Source organism: Capra hircus, chromosome 13, assembly GCF_001704415.2.
Source record: "Capra hircus breed San Clemente chromosome 13, ASM170441v1, whole genome shotgun sequence".
Classification (NCBI taxonomy): Eukaryota; Metazoa; Chordata; class Mammalia; order Artiodactyla; family Bovidae; genus Capra; species Capra hircus.
Genome location: NC_030820.1, coordinates 42,140,766 through 42,156,034, shown reverse-complemented (window position 1 = coordinate 42,156,034; position 15,269 = coordinate 42,140,766). Strand labels below are relative to the sequence as shown.

General features: G+C 61.2%; 2 protein-coding genes across 4 annotated transcripts in view; one reads left to right on the top strand and one right to left on the bottom strand.

The window, feature by feature from the left end:
• The window catches only part of ABHD12 (abhydrolase domain containing 12), a 52,944-nt gene extending 49,970 nt beyond the window's left edge, over positions 1-2,974 (top strand). For both annotated transcript variants that reach the window (XM_018057288.1, XM_018057289.1), the window contains exons 11-13: positions 538-616; positions 1,280-1,407; positions 2,323-2,974. In XM_018057288.1, coding sequence (XP_017912777.1) covers positions 538-616; positions 1,280-1,407; positions 2,323-2,362 — 247 coding nt within the window. In that variant the 3' untranslated portion in view covers positions 2,363-2,974. The remainder of the gene's footprint in view (positions 1-537; positions 617-1,279; positions 1,408-2,322) is intronic.
• PYGB (phosphorylase, glycogen; brain) overlaps positions 5,038-15,269 on the bottom strand; it is a 34,878-nt gene continuing 24,646 nt past the window's right edge. Inside the window, exons 15-20 of one of the 2 annotated variants that reach the window (XM_018057287.1) lie at positions 12,386-12,444; positions 10,719-10,860; positions 9,051-9,258; positions 8,466-8,600; positions 7,375-7,441; positions 5,038-6,312 (exon numbers count right to left, since the gene is read on the bottom strand). In XM_018057287.1, coding sequence (XP_017912776.1) covers positions 6,160-6,312; positions 7,375-7,441; positions 8,466-8,600; positions 9,051-9,258; positions 10,719-10,860; positions 12,386-12,444 — 764 coding nt within the window. In that variant the 3' untranslated portion in view covers positions 5,038-6,159. The other variant, XR_001919014.1, reaches the window with a different exon arrangement.

Here is a 15,269-nt window from a genome sequence, read left to right as displayed (position 1 = left end):
TGGCAAAGTTTTTTTGTTTTGTTTTTAAATTTCCAGGAAATATTCAGGGACCCAATTTGGTGAATGAATTGATCTCTAGATTTGATTGACACTTGTCACCTAAGACAGATACTGATGGAAACATCTAGGAAACCAGCTGCTGGCTCTGTAGTAAAAGTGCCTGGCAGTTTGAGCCCTTCCACGCTGTGGTGCAGGGCTCCCTCACTGGCCCCTGCTGCTGGGAGCCTGGGAGCCCGGGAGGCCCAGCCAGTCCTGGCCATCCAGTGCCTCTCTCCCTCCCCGCTCCCGCAGTGTGAAGGGAGCCCGGGAGGCCCAGCCCTCCTAGCCATCCAGCGCCTCTCTCCCTCCCCCCTCCCTCAGTGTGAAGGGAGCCCGGGAGGCCCAAGCCCGTCGTGGCCATCCAGCGCCTCTCTCCCGGGAGGCCCAGCCCTCCTGGCCATGCAGCGCCTCTCTCCCTGCTCCTCCCGCAGTGTGCAGGGAGCCCGGGAGCCCCGCCCTCCTGGCCATCCAGCGCCTCTCTCCCTTCCCCTTCCGCAGTGTGAAGCACATCTCTTGCTCCCTGCTCATCCTGCACTCCGAGGACGACCCGGTCGTGCCCTTCCAGCTCGGCAGAAAGGTGGGTGTCAGGCAGACTCGTGTTCCGGCCAGGCAGGTGTGGAAGCGGGTCCTGCTGCTGGCCGGGCCCCTCGTGAGGGAGAAGGCAGGGGAGGTTGGCGGTTCACAGCTCCCACGTGTTCTCTTGCCTCTGGGATGGGGCTGACGCCTGAGGACGTCCTCTCACTGTGAGGCCTCTGCGCCTGCTTTTGCTGCATCTACCTTTGCTGCCAGGCAGCAGGATTAGATCTGTAGGTGGGAGTAGGGTGGGAGTAGGGTGGGAGGGAGCACCCTCTGACTGTGGCGGTGGTGAGGGGCAGGGGCAGGGGCAGGCTAAAGGGCAGGGGGCCCAGGCCGCCTCCGAACAGGTCTGGGCCTAGGACCTGGCCATCCTGGGCTGCAAGGAGGGGCTGAGGTGCCACAGACCCCGAGCCAGCTTGCAGATGGGCCTTGACCTAGGCGTACGGCCCACTCAGCCCTGGGGCAGAGCCGACAGGCTGCCCTGGGCACTCAGGCCACCGTGGCATCCCGGGGCAGGTAGCCTGAGGGTGCTGAGGGCCCCTGAGGAAGGCTGGTCTTGAGATGGGGTGAGGACAGAGAGGGTCTCGAGGGGTGGCCTGAGGGTCCTGTGGCTGAGGCAGGTCACCCCAGGCCCCGGGCGCCAACCCTTCTCTCCCGCCCCCAGCTCTACAACATCGCCGCACCGTCACGCAGCTTCCGGGACTTCAAAGTTCAATTCATCCCCTTCCACTCGGACCTCGGCTACAGGCACAAGTACATCTACAAGAGCCCCGAGCTCCCGCGGATCCTGAGGTGAGGCACTACCCTCACCCGCCATGCATGATGGCATGCGGGAGCTGGGCGAGCCCCTGCGGCTGCAGCTGGGACAGCCGTGCCGGGCTGGTCGGGGGGGCCCAGTGTCAGCACATGAGGCCTGCTGGGCTGCGGTCCTCTGTGTGCGCTCGAGCAGTGAGGATGCCGCGGCTGCTGTGCTCAGGCTCCCCCCAGCCCCTCCCACAGGACCGTCAGGCCACTGCCCCTGCACGGGGTGTGTGTGGTAGGGGTGATGCAGGTCTGGGCCAGCTTCCCCAAAGCCTGTTGGTCCCCAGCTGCCTCAGGGAGGGAGGCTGTGCCCCTGGCTGCACTGCGCTGGCCAGACTCCTGGGCTGGCACGTGGGCTGCAGCCCAGCCACCTGTCCCAAGCCTGGGAACGAGGGTGCCTGGGTGGCAGAGGGAAGGGTTTGGATGGACCAGACACTCCCTGCCTCCCACTCGGGGATGCAGGCTGCCCCCACGTTCCGACTGTGGGGCCTCTGCTGAGACCGGGCTGCTGGAATCAGCCCTCAGAGAAATGTGTGCTGGGGAACTCCACTTCGTATGTCAGGCCCTCGAAGTCCCAGGGGCAGAGCTCTGTGTTTCTGACATTTCTTGGTGCATGGAATGTGTGTTGCTGAGAGGGGTGGTAGACTGGGACCGTGGTTTTCCCTGTAAAAGGCACATGTCACAGAGCCCTCCAGCACCTGGGCGCAGTGGCCTGCCTTCACTCCGCGTCGGGACTTGGCGCTGCCCTTGGCACCCTGCCCGTTTGCCTTGCAGGGTGTTCGAGGCAGAGTATGGTCCTTGAGGCTCCTTTGCGGCCTCCCGGGTGGGCTGCAGGAGGACCCTGGAGGCAGGGCCTCCGATCTGGCCCAGAGGGGTTTGGCTGACAGGTGTCCTCCTCTGCTCCAGGGAGTTCCTGGGGAAGTCGGAACCGGGACGCCAGCACTGAGTTGCTTGCCGCCTGAGAGCATGAAGGCCTCTGCCCTCATCCCCCTTTCCTCCTGCCAGCCTGGGCCCCCGGAGATGCGCCTGGAGAGGGAACACGGATGCCAGGGGAGGTCCTGGCAGATCTGAGGCACCGCCCTGGTTGGTGGGGAGCAGGGGGTCTCTGTGGACCATGTGGAGGTGGCATGTGGCCCTCTCCACCTCGTGCTGCCCCTCAGCCCGAGCGCTTGTTGGGAAGACAGTGACAGAACTTTCTGGCCATCGGCTAGTCGATCCCATACCTCCTGAGCCAGGCACGGGGAGCCTGGGACAGGAGGTGAGGGGTCTTGGGACCACGCTGAGCTTTCTGGCACCACCCTTGAGCACGTGGGTGAACGTGGATTCTTTCTGTTCCCCCCAGATGGATGCTCATGGCTCCACCAGCCCCTCCTGCCCTGCCCGCCCTGCTTGCTTCCCTCCGTGTCCCTGCCTCCCTGGGCTGCCTCGCTGCTCCCTGCCGGGGAGGGGCCGGCGATCTGCCTTCCTCTGATGTCCACCCACTTGTCTGCCTAACCAGACCTTAGACTGAGCATTTATTTAAGAATAAAATCGTGGTGGTGGTCTGTCTGTTTTCTCAGTGCTGCCTCCAGTGGTGTCCAGGCTGTGCCCACAGCCCCAGGCCACTCTCAGAACCCAGCTGTATATGAGGAGGGGGTGGCTCTGTAAGGCTAAGGATCGCAGGCTTTCTTCCCGCTCCTGCAGACACCAAGGTCCCGTGGGGAGGGGTGTTGTGTCGGAGGAGGCGTGTTCACAGGGAGCTTGTCTTCTCTGGTGGGGCAAATGGCATTTTCCTAAAACCAGGTCTTTGTGGGTGAGCCTTTCAACCTTACGGTTAACAAGCTCATTGAATGTTGCTGTGTCGATGGATGGGCGGTGGGGTTTCACTCAGAGACCCGGGACGAGCCCCCAGCCACTCGTGGAAGGACTCAGGCTGCTGGAGTCCAGGGACTCCCATTCTGCCCTGGGAGTGTCAGCTCGTTCACTCACTAGTCGTGGCATTTGGCCAAGCCTGCCTCCCACGCACAATGCCAGTGCCCGCTCACCACCCCGCTCTCACCCCGAGAGAGATGGTGTGTGGCTTTCGAAGGGGGCTGCACGCCGTACGGTACAGGGCTGGTCGCGGGCAGAGGACTTTGGTTCACCCAGCTCTCTCCTTGGGCTTCCCTGGTAGCTCAGCTGGTAAAGAATCTGCCTGCAATGCAAGAGACCCTGGTTCAATTCCTGGGTTGGGAAGGGATAGGCTACCCACTCCAGTATACTTGGGTTTCCCTTGTGGCTCAGCTGGTAGAGAATCCGCCTGCAATGCGGGAGACCTGGGTTTGATCCTGGTTGGGAAGATCCCCTGGAGAAGGGAAAGGCTACCCACTCCAGTATTCTAGCCTGGAGAATTCCATGGACTGTATAGTCCATGGGGTTGCAAAGAGTTGGACACGACTAACTTTCACCTTCTCCTAAAGGCAGGCCTTCCTCCCCTAGATCCTTAGGCTCTGGCACTTTGGAGTCAGTGCAGAAATTCCCCGGGGTGGGGAGGAGCTTATTTGCCTTCTCTTCCCCACTGCTCTTAGCCTGTGAGCAGCTGTGAACTGGCTGGAGGCCCAGAAACAGGAGATTACACCCACTTCGAAACACCTGAGAGCTGCCCATGGCAATTCTCAGCCACCTGGGCCTCAGCTTCACGTCCCCTTGGCTTTCTGGGACGCCCATCCTGACCTGACAACTGCCTTCATATAACTAAAGCAAAAAGCCAGTGTGGCCAGGGTGGCCCCCTGGGGCTTCTTGGGCTTTGTCACAGGCTCCTGGCAGCCCCACAGCCCAGAGCCACGCCCTCTGCTCGTCCTGACCAGCGAGGCCGTCTGAGACCATCTACACTTCGCCCACTCTGCCTGGGCTCAAGTCTTCCTGTTTTTCCTTATATTTTGTCTGTGTGCGTTGCCTCAGATTTTACGGTGGGCGGTGGGTGGGGAGGATAAAGTAGGATGTAAAGTGGAAATACAAGCTGCTAGTGTTTTTACAGGTGTCTGACAGCCTGAAGATAAAGCCTAACAAGGTTGCTGAGCAGGTAGCTCCCGCCCTCGACACCTTTCAGGTAATTAGGCCTACATGTCTCTGTTTGGGGGTGTCTCCGCTTATTACCTCAGTCCAAGCTCAGCTTAAACTGTGGAGTAGGACTGACCTTTTGTTGAGTCACAAAGTCAGTCTGTGGTCAGGAACGGCTCGAGATGCTCACTGTTGATCTGTGGTCACGGCCTACGGAAGCGGGTGTCCTGGGAGGTGCCCCTCCAGCAACACTTGGGTTCTCTGGGTAACACTGAGCCCTGAGTTCACACCTCGCTGGGTTTATTTAACTTGCAGCCATACAGTTTGGGGAGGGGAATGATTTGGTCCCCAGGAGTTCTACTTCCCAGGACCAGGAGTGGGTGGCAAAAGACAGGTGCAAAGAACAGAGCAATTCACACGCGACCGCCAACACCCAGCTGACGCTCTCCCAGTGCTGGGCTTGATGACTCAGGCTCACGGGGCTCTGAGTCCCACGGCAGCTGGGTGAGAGAACGTCCTGTCCCCAGTCCCTGAGTGGTGGGCCACAGTGTATCCCGGCTGGGACACAGCGCCCTGGGCGCAGAGACACATAGAGGCCAGAGCATCTGGGCACAAGCAGGTTTAATCGCTTTCACACACGAGGCGGTGACAGCGAAGGGCACAGTGACGGTCACGCTTGGCCTAAAGGGCGGGCAGCAATGGGTGCTGGGGGCGTGAGCGCAGACCCCCCAGCTCTGGTGGGGCGAGAGCAGAGCCCCGAGCCACCCAGGTCCGGCATGTGAGGGCGCAGAGCCTCTGGAAGCTTCGGCCCCCAGCTCCCACCTGCTCCCTGGCTTCGTCCTTCCCACTGCTCAGCTGCCATCCCTGGTGCCAGCCTGCCGTCTGGGTAGAATGGAGGGTGGGCTCCCCTCTGGGCCCACCAGTCCTTTTCCAGACCAGGTTTTTCTGCTGCCTCCTGCCTGACAGGCACAGGGAGGGTGCAGGCCTGGGAGAGGTCTGGGCATTCAGCCTCACCCAGCTAGGTGGGGACGCAAGTGAAAACACCCCAGCATTGCCTCCCCCAGCATAAACTTAAGAAGTGCTATTTTCCGTTGCTAAAACAAGTAAAGACCTCAGCTAGTTTCATTTCCTTGTGAAAAATCTTCGAAAAAGCAAAATCAAACCAATTCTGCACCAGCCAGCCTGTCCTAACCGAAGCCCCTGGTGCTGGACACAGGCCTCCTCCCCAGTGTCACCCTCGGTTCCCTGGGGGCCTTCTATCTGCTCAATCTGGAAACCCCGGGGCGGGTGCCCACATAGCAGTTATGAGGACACGGCCCGGCACACTGGACCCTCCCAGCATGGCCAGGAGGCAGAGCTGGGCTGGGAGAGACTGGATGGCCAGCCTGCGTGCTGCAGAAACACACACTTGCCCAAGATTTGTCACGGCTACCTGATTGGACCCCAGAATGCAGAGGGTCAAAACTGAATACGAACTCACACAGGTTTGTACAAGGCCGTGGGGAAGCTGAGTGGGCATCCTGGGGGGTGAGCCTGTCAGTGCTTGGGACCTGCTCTCCGGCAGGCGATGAGGGGGCATCTCCACACCCCAGCCCCTCAAAGCCACCACCACGATTCCCCCAGCCTTCCTGGAAGTGGCACTGAAAGAAGCAGGGCGCTAGGAAAATGCTTGGAAACAACGGGCAGAGTCAGCAAGGGGATGAAAGCTGGTCCTGAGGCCGGGGCCTAGTCCCTGGGGAGGCTGGGCGGTGGGGTCTGCAGGGCAGGGGGCTCCGCGCCCCAGATGTCGCGGGCGTACTCCGTGATGGTCCGGTCACTGGAGAACTTGCCCGAACAGGCGATGTTCCTGATGACCTTCTTGGTCCACTCCTTGGGGTTCTGCAGAGGGAGGCAGGCACTTAGACCTCGGTCTGTTCCCAGATGCGCTCAGCCCTGGGCAGCCTGATGGAAGGCAGGCCCTCAAAGCTCAGAGCTCACTGGGAAGGGGGCCCGCCCACCAGGAAGCGTCCAGGTGAGCAGACAGGGTCTGGAGCCCGAGGGGTCCCGCCAGGGCAGAGCGCACACAAGGCACACACCCGGCCAGGAGGGGATGCACCCCCAGACGGCATCCAGTGCCAGGAGGGCACTCGTGGAAGGGAGGCCCGGGGTCACCTGGCCTCCCAGGCCCCCTCCTGTCCTGTCTTAGGAGGAAACTTCGGGAGCTATTTCCTGAGTTGAGGGGGATGGTTAGACACAAGCCCCTCGGCCGTGTCCAAAAACCTGCTTTAACAGATCTGGGCAGTGACTACACAGCCACGCCCCCATTGCCAGTGTCCCCTCCTACAGCCATCCCTGGCCAGCTGCACGGGCTACAACACCCCATCACCTCCCTGAGCTCAGGACCTGAGTCTTCCTGGGAGGGCCCCCGGCTGTGTCCGCTTCCTGCAGGTCACACAGAGGCGGGACCTGGGGCCAGGAGTGGAGAGCCAGCTCCAGCATGCCCGCTGTAGAGCTTCAGGTCCTCACTCTGCTCACTGGCGACATGTCCACTGCCCGAGAAACCTCCCTTTAAGCACAAAGGTCTTCGCTGCTCACAAGCCCCATCTCCTGCCTTGGGCCTCATGCCCTGCATCACCCTTGCCCTCCTCACCGCACGCAGGCAATCAGACCGTGGGCCGGGGTGTGGCAGCACCTCTGGGAGGGAAGTCCTGCCCTGTCCACTGGCTCTGTGGCAGCGCCCAGGCTGCAGGGGCACATGTGCTGGTGTGGACAGCAGCCTGGCCCCAAGGGTCCTAGGCGGTAGCCCAAGCAGACACCCAGCTGAGGCAGTCCCTGAGCAAGAGAGGAAGAAGCCTGACCTGCTCTGGGCCACTACGTCAGCTACAAGCTCCCAGGAGTGGCCCGAGACAGCAGGACATGGTTCCACCCTGCAACTTCCCTGCCAGGGCCCAAGAACCTTACCCTGTACAGCTGGTCCACCTGGGCCTGGCACGCCACGTACGCTTCATAATCCGCAAACACCTTGAACCTGAAATGGGAGACATGAAGCTGGGCTGGGCAGGTGGCGAAGGAGAGGTCAGGAAAAGGGCCCCCAGGTTTGGCTGGCTGCATCCTCGTGCTCCACATGACAGGGGTGGCCACAGTGGCTGTGCTCTGAGCAACACTGCTGTCCTGCAGACACTACTCTAGAAAAACCTTATTACAGCCCCATGCTGTTGAAAGAAACTGTGCCCGTGGATTAGAAGAACACAGACTAAGGTCCCCCTCCACCTCCAGGGGAGCCCAGGGGACGCAGGCTCCACCACCACCTGTTCTGTCTCACGAGTTGACAACTGGTGGTGCAGGATTTATGACACATAAATGTGTTTTGTTTACAACTGAATTGGGATCACAATTCATAGAACCCTGTACAGTCCCTCCTGGATCCTAGAATCAGCAGGGCTGAGCGCCCAGCCCCAGACATGCATGGAGTTACAATATTGGAACTGACAGAAGCCAGCAGACAATATTCATTGGAATACGACAGACTGACCCACAGGAACTGAAAGTGGAATAAAGGTCGATTCTCGGCCTTCCCCAGACCCGCCTTTTACCAGGGTGGAGTAGAGGCCTATGGTCAAGGCAGATGGCACTGTCGACCTGTGACAAGTGAGCAAGGCTGTGCCCAGAGAACTGTCACCCCGTGTCAGTGGCCTTGTCATAAACACCAACCAGGTGGAGACTTGTAGCCTCACACAAGTTCATTCTACCTGAACCACTCCTGGACTCCCAGGAGTGGTTAACACCTAGGCTCCCTGTACCCCAGGCACGTCATCTCCATCCACCCACAGAGGTGACATCACCTTGTCATGCAATCACATCACCAGGCTCTGAGGCTTGCCAAGCACGGTCAGAGGTCCCACAAGCCCGAGTGCCTGGATGTGACTGACCCTCTGGCCGTGGGCTGAGGTGGGGGTGAGCCTCACCAAAGCCCAGGCTTTGCCCCAAATGATGTGTGGTCTTGGGCACCCTGTCTGACCCAGTGGTGGGGAGGGACGAGAGTCCTATCCCACCTGTCATGGTTCAGCAGCATGTTGACGACGTCCTTAAAGCAGTCGGGCTCCCTGGGGGAGAAGAAGCCGCTGTTGATCTGGTCCACGGCCTGCTGCAGCTCGGGCAGGCGGTTGTAGTACTCATGGGCATGGTACCTGCAGGAGAGGGTGGACTCGTGAGCAGGTGGGGCCGGGGCCAGCCAGGCTGGGCTGGCCGCCAAGGGCACATCACCCCCACCTCCTCCTGGTACAGACACGTGGTGGCTGAGTCGGTCCTCCAGGAGGGGCTGGTCAAAGGTTCCTGCAGAGCCCCCACCCCTAGTCTGTGCCAAGACCTTGCAGAAAAAAATAACATGTGAAGTCAGACTTGAGAGCCATCAGGGAATCCGGGGAGAGGGAGGCGTGCGGCAGACACAGGGCAGAGCCAAAAGGGGGCAGTGCTCACAGGCTGATAAGGTTCCCACCATATGGGTTCATCCCCTGGTGCCTGAGGCCTCCCTGGGTCCCCTGAGGGATTTCAGGCAACTAGGCCAAGCCGGGACCCCCTCAAGGTATCCATGGGTGTGGGGACACTTAAAGGAGAGAGAGGCCTCGAGAGGGACCCACCCTTTCCGGTCCAGGGCCTCCACGTCCTCCACCCGCAGGCCAAAGATGAAGAGGTTCTCAGCCCCGGCCTCCTCGGCCATCTCCACGTTGGCCCCGTCCATGGTGCCGATGGTGAGGGCCCCGTTGAGCATGAACTTCATGTTGCCCGTGCCCGAGGCCTCGGTGCCCGCGGTGGAGATCTGCTGTGACAGGTCGGCGGCAGGGGATGACTGCGGGGAGCGGGGCACAGGCAAGACCCATCAGTCAGGAGGCACAAGAGCAACAGGAACGGCAAGGGGACACCATGCACTGCCCCCCACCGCACACAGCCCCCCTTCCTGGCCAAGGGCAGCCCGAGGCAGCGGGTCCACGCGGAGATGCCAAGAAGCCCTGCAGTGGCAGAGGACCTCTGTTCTAGAACCTGCAAACCAGGGCCGTACCAAAACCAGGTGGGGTATTCTTTCCCTTGTATCCTGACATCACTGCTGTCTTAGTCCATCAGCCCGTAGGCTTCTTAAACGACTTCGAAAGGAATCGACTCTCACAGAAGCAGAGGACCGGGGACGGTCTTCCCGTGGCCTCATGCCCGGGAGCCGCTCTCTACAGACTGGGCGTGGCAGCTGAGTCACAACCCCCCAGCAGCCGGGTGGCTTCTCCCACATGCGGGTTCCTGTGAGTGTCTCGCCACAGCAGCAGGAGCGCGGCTTCCATCCTGCCTGCCTTGGCGTGCCTGCTCCCGCATCCTCAGCCAGTCCTCAGGGCTGATGGATGCTGCTTCCCCGACCCAGCCAGTGGGCACTCGGGGTCAGCCAAGTCCAGAGTCCGGCCCCGTCTTCACGGTCAGGCCCAGGTGCCGCGATGGAGACACAGGCACCCCTGGCCCCTCGGGCAGAGCGACATGAGCAGACGGGATGGTGGACACATGACCACAGCAAGTCCAAGAGCTGGGGAGCATGGGGTCTGTCCCTGAGGTCAGTTCTAGGAAGTGCAAGAGCTAGCCTGGTAGTTCCAGGCGGCAAAGGGCCTGAGACGTGTGAGAAGCTCAGTGAAGCACGAACCACAGCCCAACCCCAGAGCCACAGATGGTACAGGGCAGCAGCGGGATCACAGGGATGGTGCTGATGACCTGGCCACACTGGACAGGGAGGGAGTATGACAGCCTGCCCTCCACTGGATGCCTGGAGGGCAGCGTACAGTCCCCTGGATCAGAGGGGCTGCGACTTGGGCCACGATTCCAGGCTCAGGTGTCCTAGCACCTCCTGCCAGAAGCGGCTGCCTTAGAAAGGCCAGTCCAGTTCAGGAGAGCCTTGCTCTGAGGCACATGTGGCCACAGGCCCTTCTCTGGGTGGCAACACATACCCAGGACTCCCACAGTGGAGGGGCTCCAGCTAGATGTCCCCAGAGCAGACGCAGGCCAGAGTGAACAGGTGGGGACAACCAGAAGCATCCTTGGGGCAGGGGGAGAGCGAGGGCATGGGCCACCAAGAGGGAGCCCAAGGGCAGGAAGGCCAAGCTGAGGGGCAGAGGCGCGAGGAGGGGAGGGCAGGAAGTACAGAGACCAGGGCCTTGGCTACCAGACCGGGGCCCCTCTGGCTGGGGAAAGTGGTGTCAGGGCCATTAATCTGCCTGGAGGCAAGACAGGCCCTGACCAGCAAGGGCTGCCTGCGGCATCAGGCAGGGCAAGCTCACCTTTCTCGGCCAAGGACACCCGGTAGTTTTCCAGGAAGATCACTTTGAGCCTGTCACCCACAATCGGGTCATGGTTGACGATGTCGCCAATGGACGTGACCAGCTTGATGATCTTCTTAGCCATGTGGTAGCCGGGCGCTGCCTGCAAGGGGAAAGGGGCACGCAGCACACACCCTGGGTTCGGGCCCTGGCCTGGACGCGCCCAGCTGAGCGGCTCGGCTGCTGGGAGGGGGCCCCATGGGGGCTAAGGTCACAGTATCCTTGCGTGTCCTTCATCCCGACAGATGGGCCCACAGGGTGCAGCACTCCAGCCGCTCCCTTGGTGCCGACCAAGCGCCTCTCGTGACAGCCCCTTACCCACACGCACAGATCTGTCAGCCTCAAACTTCGGTTCCTGATTCTAGTTTGTTTTTCAGAAATGGAGAGAGGGAACAAGGACCCCTGAGAACTGACTACCAACCTCCAGGAAACACAGGGAACCCACCAAGGTTCTGGGAGATACCAGAGGGACATGGTCTGGGGGAGACACACAACCTGATTTCTGTAAAAATCTGCAGGGGAAAAAAGGGGGAATGTGGATGAAAACCTACGGATGAGACATAGCTGCCCGGCGCCATGTGAGAACCTCACTGGGCCCTGAGTCAAACAAACTCAAGATGTCTAATAAGACAGCCAGGCATGTGGCCCTGGCTGGATATTTAATGACGTGGAAGAATTCTTGTCAAGTATTGTAGATGTGATGGCATTGTGTGGTTTTGCAGGAAAATGTCATTGGGAAGACAACTGATGAAATTCTTAGGGGTGAAATCTACTTTGAGAAGGTTCAGCAGGAGTCAGGTAATAGGGTTGTGGATGCTCTACGATTCTTTTTTCCTCTAGGTTTTCATTTCTAAAACACATTTTAAAACTTTCTGACAGTCCCCATCTCTGAGAGATGCATATGGAAATACTGACAAATGAAACAGATGCTGTCCAGAATCTGTTTCAGGAATGGCAAGAGTCGGGGGTGGAGGGGTGGCTGAGACAGAACACGGCGGGTGTGAGCTGCTGTCTGAGCTGGGGGAGCCCACAGGGTGCTTCCACCTGTGGAGCTGCTCAAGTTGGAGGAGAGAACAAACCTGGGCCCGCTTGCAGCCCCCATGAAGCAGCCGTGCCCAGGCTCCTGGGAGAAGTGGCCTAGAGTCCAAAGACCTGTGGTGGGACCCGCCGATGCCCCCTGGCAACGCCCTGGGACTCCGCGATCATGTGTCCTAAAGCACGTGCCACGGTAAATAAAACGCGTGAGGCCAGGCTGAGAGCAGGCCCACATCTCGCTGATGAAGCAGCCAGTGACCAGTGTCCACTCAGCACAAAAGTGCAGGGGACGTGTGGAACGCTGGCAGTCACACTGAGGAATGGTGCTTCCCCACTGGAGGCTGGCCCTGGGGACCCCACCGCCCTGGGCAGGCAGGGGCCCCGTCCAGCTCCCTTCCTGTGGCCGAGCTAATGAGACACCTGAACGTACTGGCCCAGAGGCACAGCTGGGGCCGGGACCTCTGGGCTTTGTGTGCAGGTCGGCGCCCAGCCACCCGCAGCGTCCATCCCAGATACAGGGACACTGCAGAAAAGCATGGTGGTTTGTATGTTCCCGCCCAATGCCAAGCAAGAGCAAAGAGGCATCACCTCACCTTGCCCCCGATCATGACAGTCCTGGGCACAAAGGCCTGGGTGGGGTCCTTCTTTATTCCTGCAAAACAAACAGAAGTCAGCCAAGTGAGGCAACTGGAGCCAGACACGCCTGAGCCTTGCACTTGCCGCAGTAACTAGCGTCCTCAGAGACCAGCCCGATGCAAGCGCTGTACTGCAGGAGCTTCTGTTTACAGAACTCTGCACTGCGTTCGGGTTGGTGCCGAAGGCTAACCGGAAGCAGATTCTTCCAGAAGGTTCAGTGGAAAAGCTGCGCCTTTGTGTCCAGAACAGCCCAAGACAGGAGCTCCTTTGGGTTTGGTGACCAGGACTGAAGGCCCTTGCGTGTGTGATGGGCACTTGAAAATGGGCTGACCTTGGGACGGTGGTGATTAACCGTCAGCCTGTGTGGGGTGTCAGTGAGACCCTGAGCCCCCTCCCTGGTGGGACAGAGGGTGAGAAGCCCCCCAGAGCTTTCCTGCACAGGAGCAGACAGCTCACCTCCAGCCCCCGTAGAATAAGGTGTCCTTGCCAGGCCACTGGGTTTTCAGATTTCATTGGGGTGGTGGTGTCATCTACAGAGGAGCGGGGCTGCCCTAAACAGTATTCACCAGGGTCGGGAAGTGGCCAGATTTACAGGAACTGCTAAGGGGCGTGGCTGATCTTTAACATCTGACCTCGGGTTCCTGTAGTCCCTGAGTTTTGAACCTTCCTGCTTCCAGATAGTGGACAAAGTGACCTAGAGAACAAGGGGGGGAAAAAAGCTCCAAATCCACAAGCTACGTTGTAAAGAAGAAAAATATGCAAACTCCAGATCAATGAGCAAGTCCTGCTGTGTCACGAGATGGGTGGGAGATGGGGCTGTGAGCGCAGGGCCTCAGGAATCTCGGCCTCCTGCAGAGGGAGGGGAGGAGGCAGGCAAAGAGCCCCTGAGGGCTGGGCGGGTGGACTATGTCAGCCTCTTTCCCACAGGGAAACCTCGGACAGGGGCCTGGACAACCTGGTGGGCAGAGGCCCACAGGCCACGATGCCTCCTGAGCCAGTCTGGAATTGGAGCCACAGAGGGGGGGACATGGCCACAGAGAAGGGACATGGCCCCGGAGAGGACACGGCCCCGGAGAGGGACACGGAGAGGGGACACGGCCCTGGAGAGGGGCATGGCCACAGAGAGGGGACACAGCCCCGGAGAGGGGACACAGCCCTGGAGAGGGACATGGAGAGGGGGCATGGCCCTGGAGAGGGACACGGCCACAGCGGGGGACACGGCCCCAGAGAGGGGACACGGCCCCGGACAGGAACACAGCCATGGAGAGGGGACACAGCCACGGAGGGGGACACGGCCACGGAGAGGGACACCACCCTGGAGAGGGGACACAGCCACAGAGGGGGGCACGGCCCCGGAGAGGGGACATGGCCCCGGACAGGAACACAGCCACGGAGAGGGGACACGGCCACGGAGGGGGACACGGCCACGGAGAGGGTACATGGCCCCGGAGAGGGAGAGGGGACACGGCCACGGAGAGGGGACACGGCCCGGGAGAGGGACACAGAGAGGGGACATGGCCACGGAGAGGGAACACGGCCACGGAGAGGGACACGGAGAGGGGACACGGCCCCGGAGAGGGACACTGCCACGGAGAGGGGACACGGCCCCGGAGAGGGACACGGCCCCAGAGAGGGGACACGGCCCCGGAGAGGGGCATGGCCCCGGAGAGGGGACACGGCCCCGGAGAGGGACATGGCCATGGAGAGGGGACACAGCCCCGGAGAGGGACACGGAGAGGGGACACGGCCCCGGAGAGGGGACACGGCCCCGGAGAGGGACATGGCCACAGAGAGGGGACACAGCCCCGGAGAGGGACACAGAGAGGGGACACAGCCCCGGAGAGGGGACACGGCCCCGGAGAGGGACATGGCCACAGAGAGGGGACACAGCCCCGGAGAGGGACACGGCCATGGAGAGGGGACACAGCCCCAGAGAGGGAGAGGGACACAGAGGGGGGCACGGCCACGGAGGGGGACACAGCCTCAGAGGGGCGTCTGGAGCTGGGAGGCCTGCAGTGCCCTGAGCTCACGAGGTTCTGGCCAGGGTCTTGATGCAGCTCCTCCAACCCCAACACACAGCTTTGCCACAGATGAGGGAAGTGGAAGCCACCCCCCGTAAGTTTCCAGCCTGTGAGGATGGTCAACGCAAATGGGAGACCATGGCCCAAAACGCAGCGCCACGGTGGGGGAGAACACGGGCCACAAGGCAGAACGGCCCCATGAGGTGCAGCCCGATCACAGAAAGCGCGGGGAGGAGCAACAGGCAGAGAAGAGCAGTCGCAGCACGGAGGCAGGGCCAGCAGACAGCGCGGGGCAGGCACGGGGGAGCGAGCCCGCCACGGCAGGGCGACAGTGGGAGAGCACCCCAACCCCACACCGCACCGGAGCCCGGCGAGGAGAGAGCCGGGTCCGGGCCTCCACGTACTTCAAGGCACTCCTTAGACGGGAGGGAAGACGCCAGCCAACACGCTCAGAGGGCCGAGTATGGAGAGAGCTGACCAGATGGCCAATGGCTGACAGCTGAGCCGGACGAGTGCCAGCCGAGAGCTGCCCCCCAAGGACCACCCTCCTGACCGCGCTGCCCGAGGACAGAGCGAGGCCGAGGACATCGCCTCAGCCCAGCCACCCTTCCTGGGAAAGGCCACCGACACCGCGGACACGGAGGACCCCGGGTCGCAGGAACCAAGCAGGGGGGCGACTGGATGGCCCTCACAGCAGACGGGGACCCAAGTCAGGCACGACGAGGGGGGCTGCTTGTGGGGAGACCACACGCACACCCCCGTGCACACACACACACCGGTGGATGAGTGGGTGGGGGCCGCACGCCTTGCCAGCCCTGTC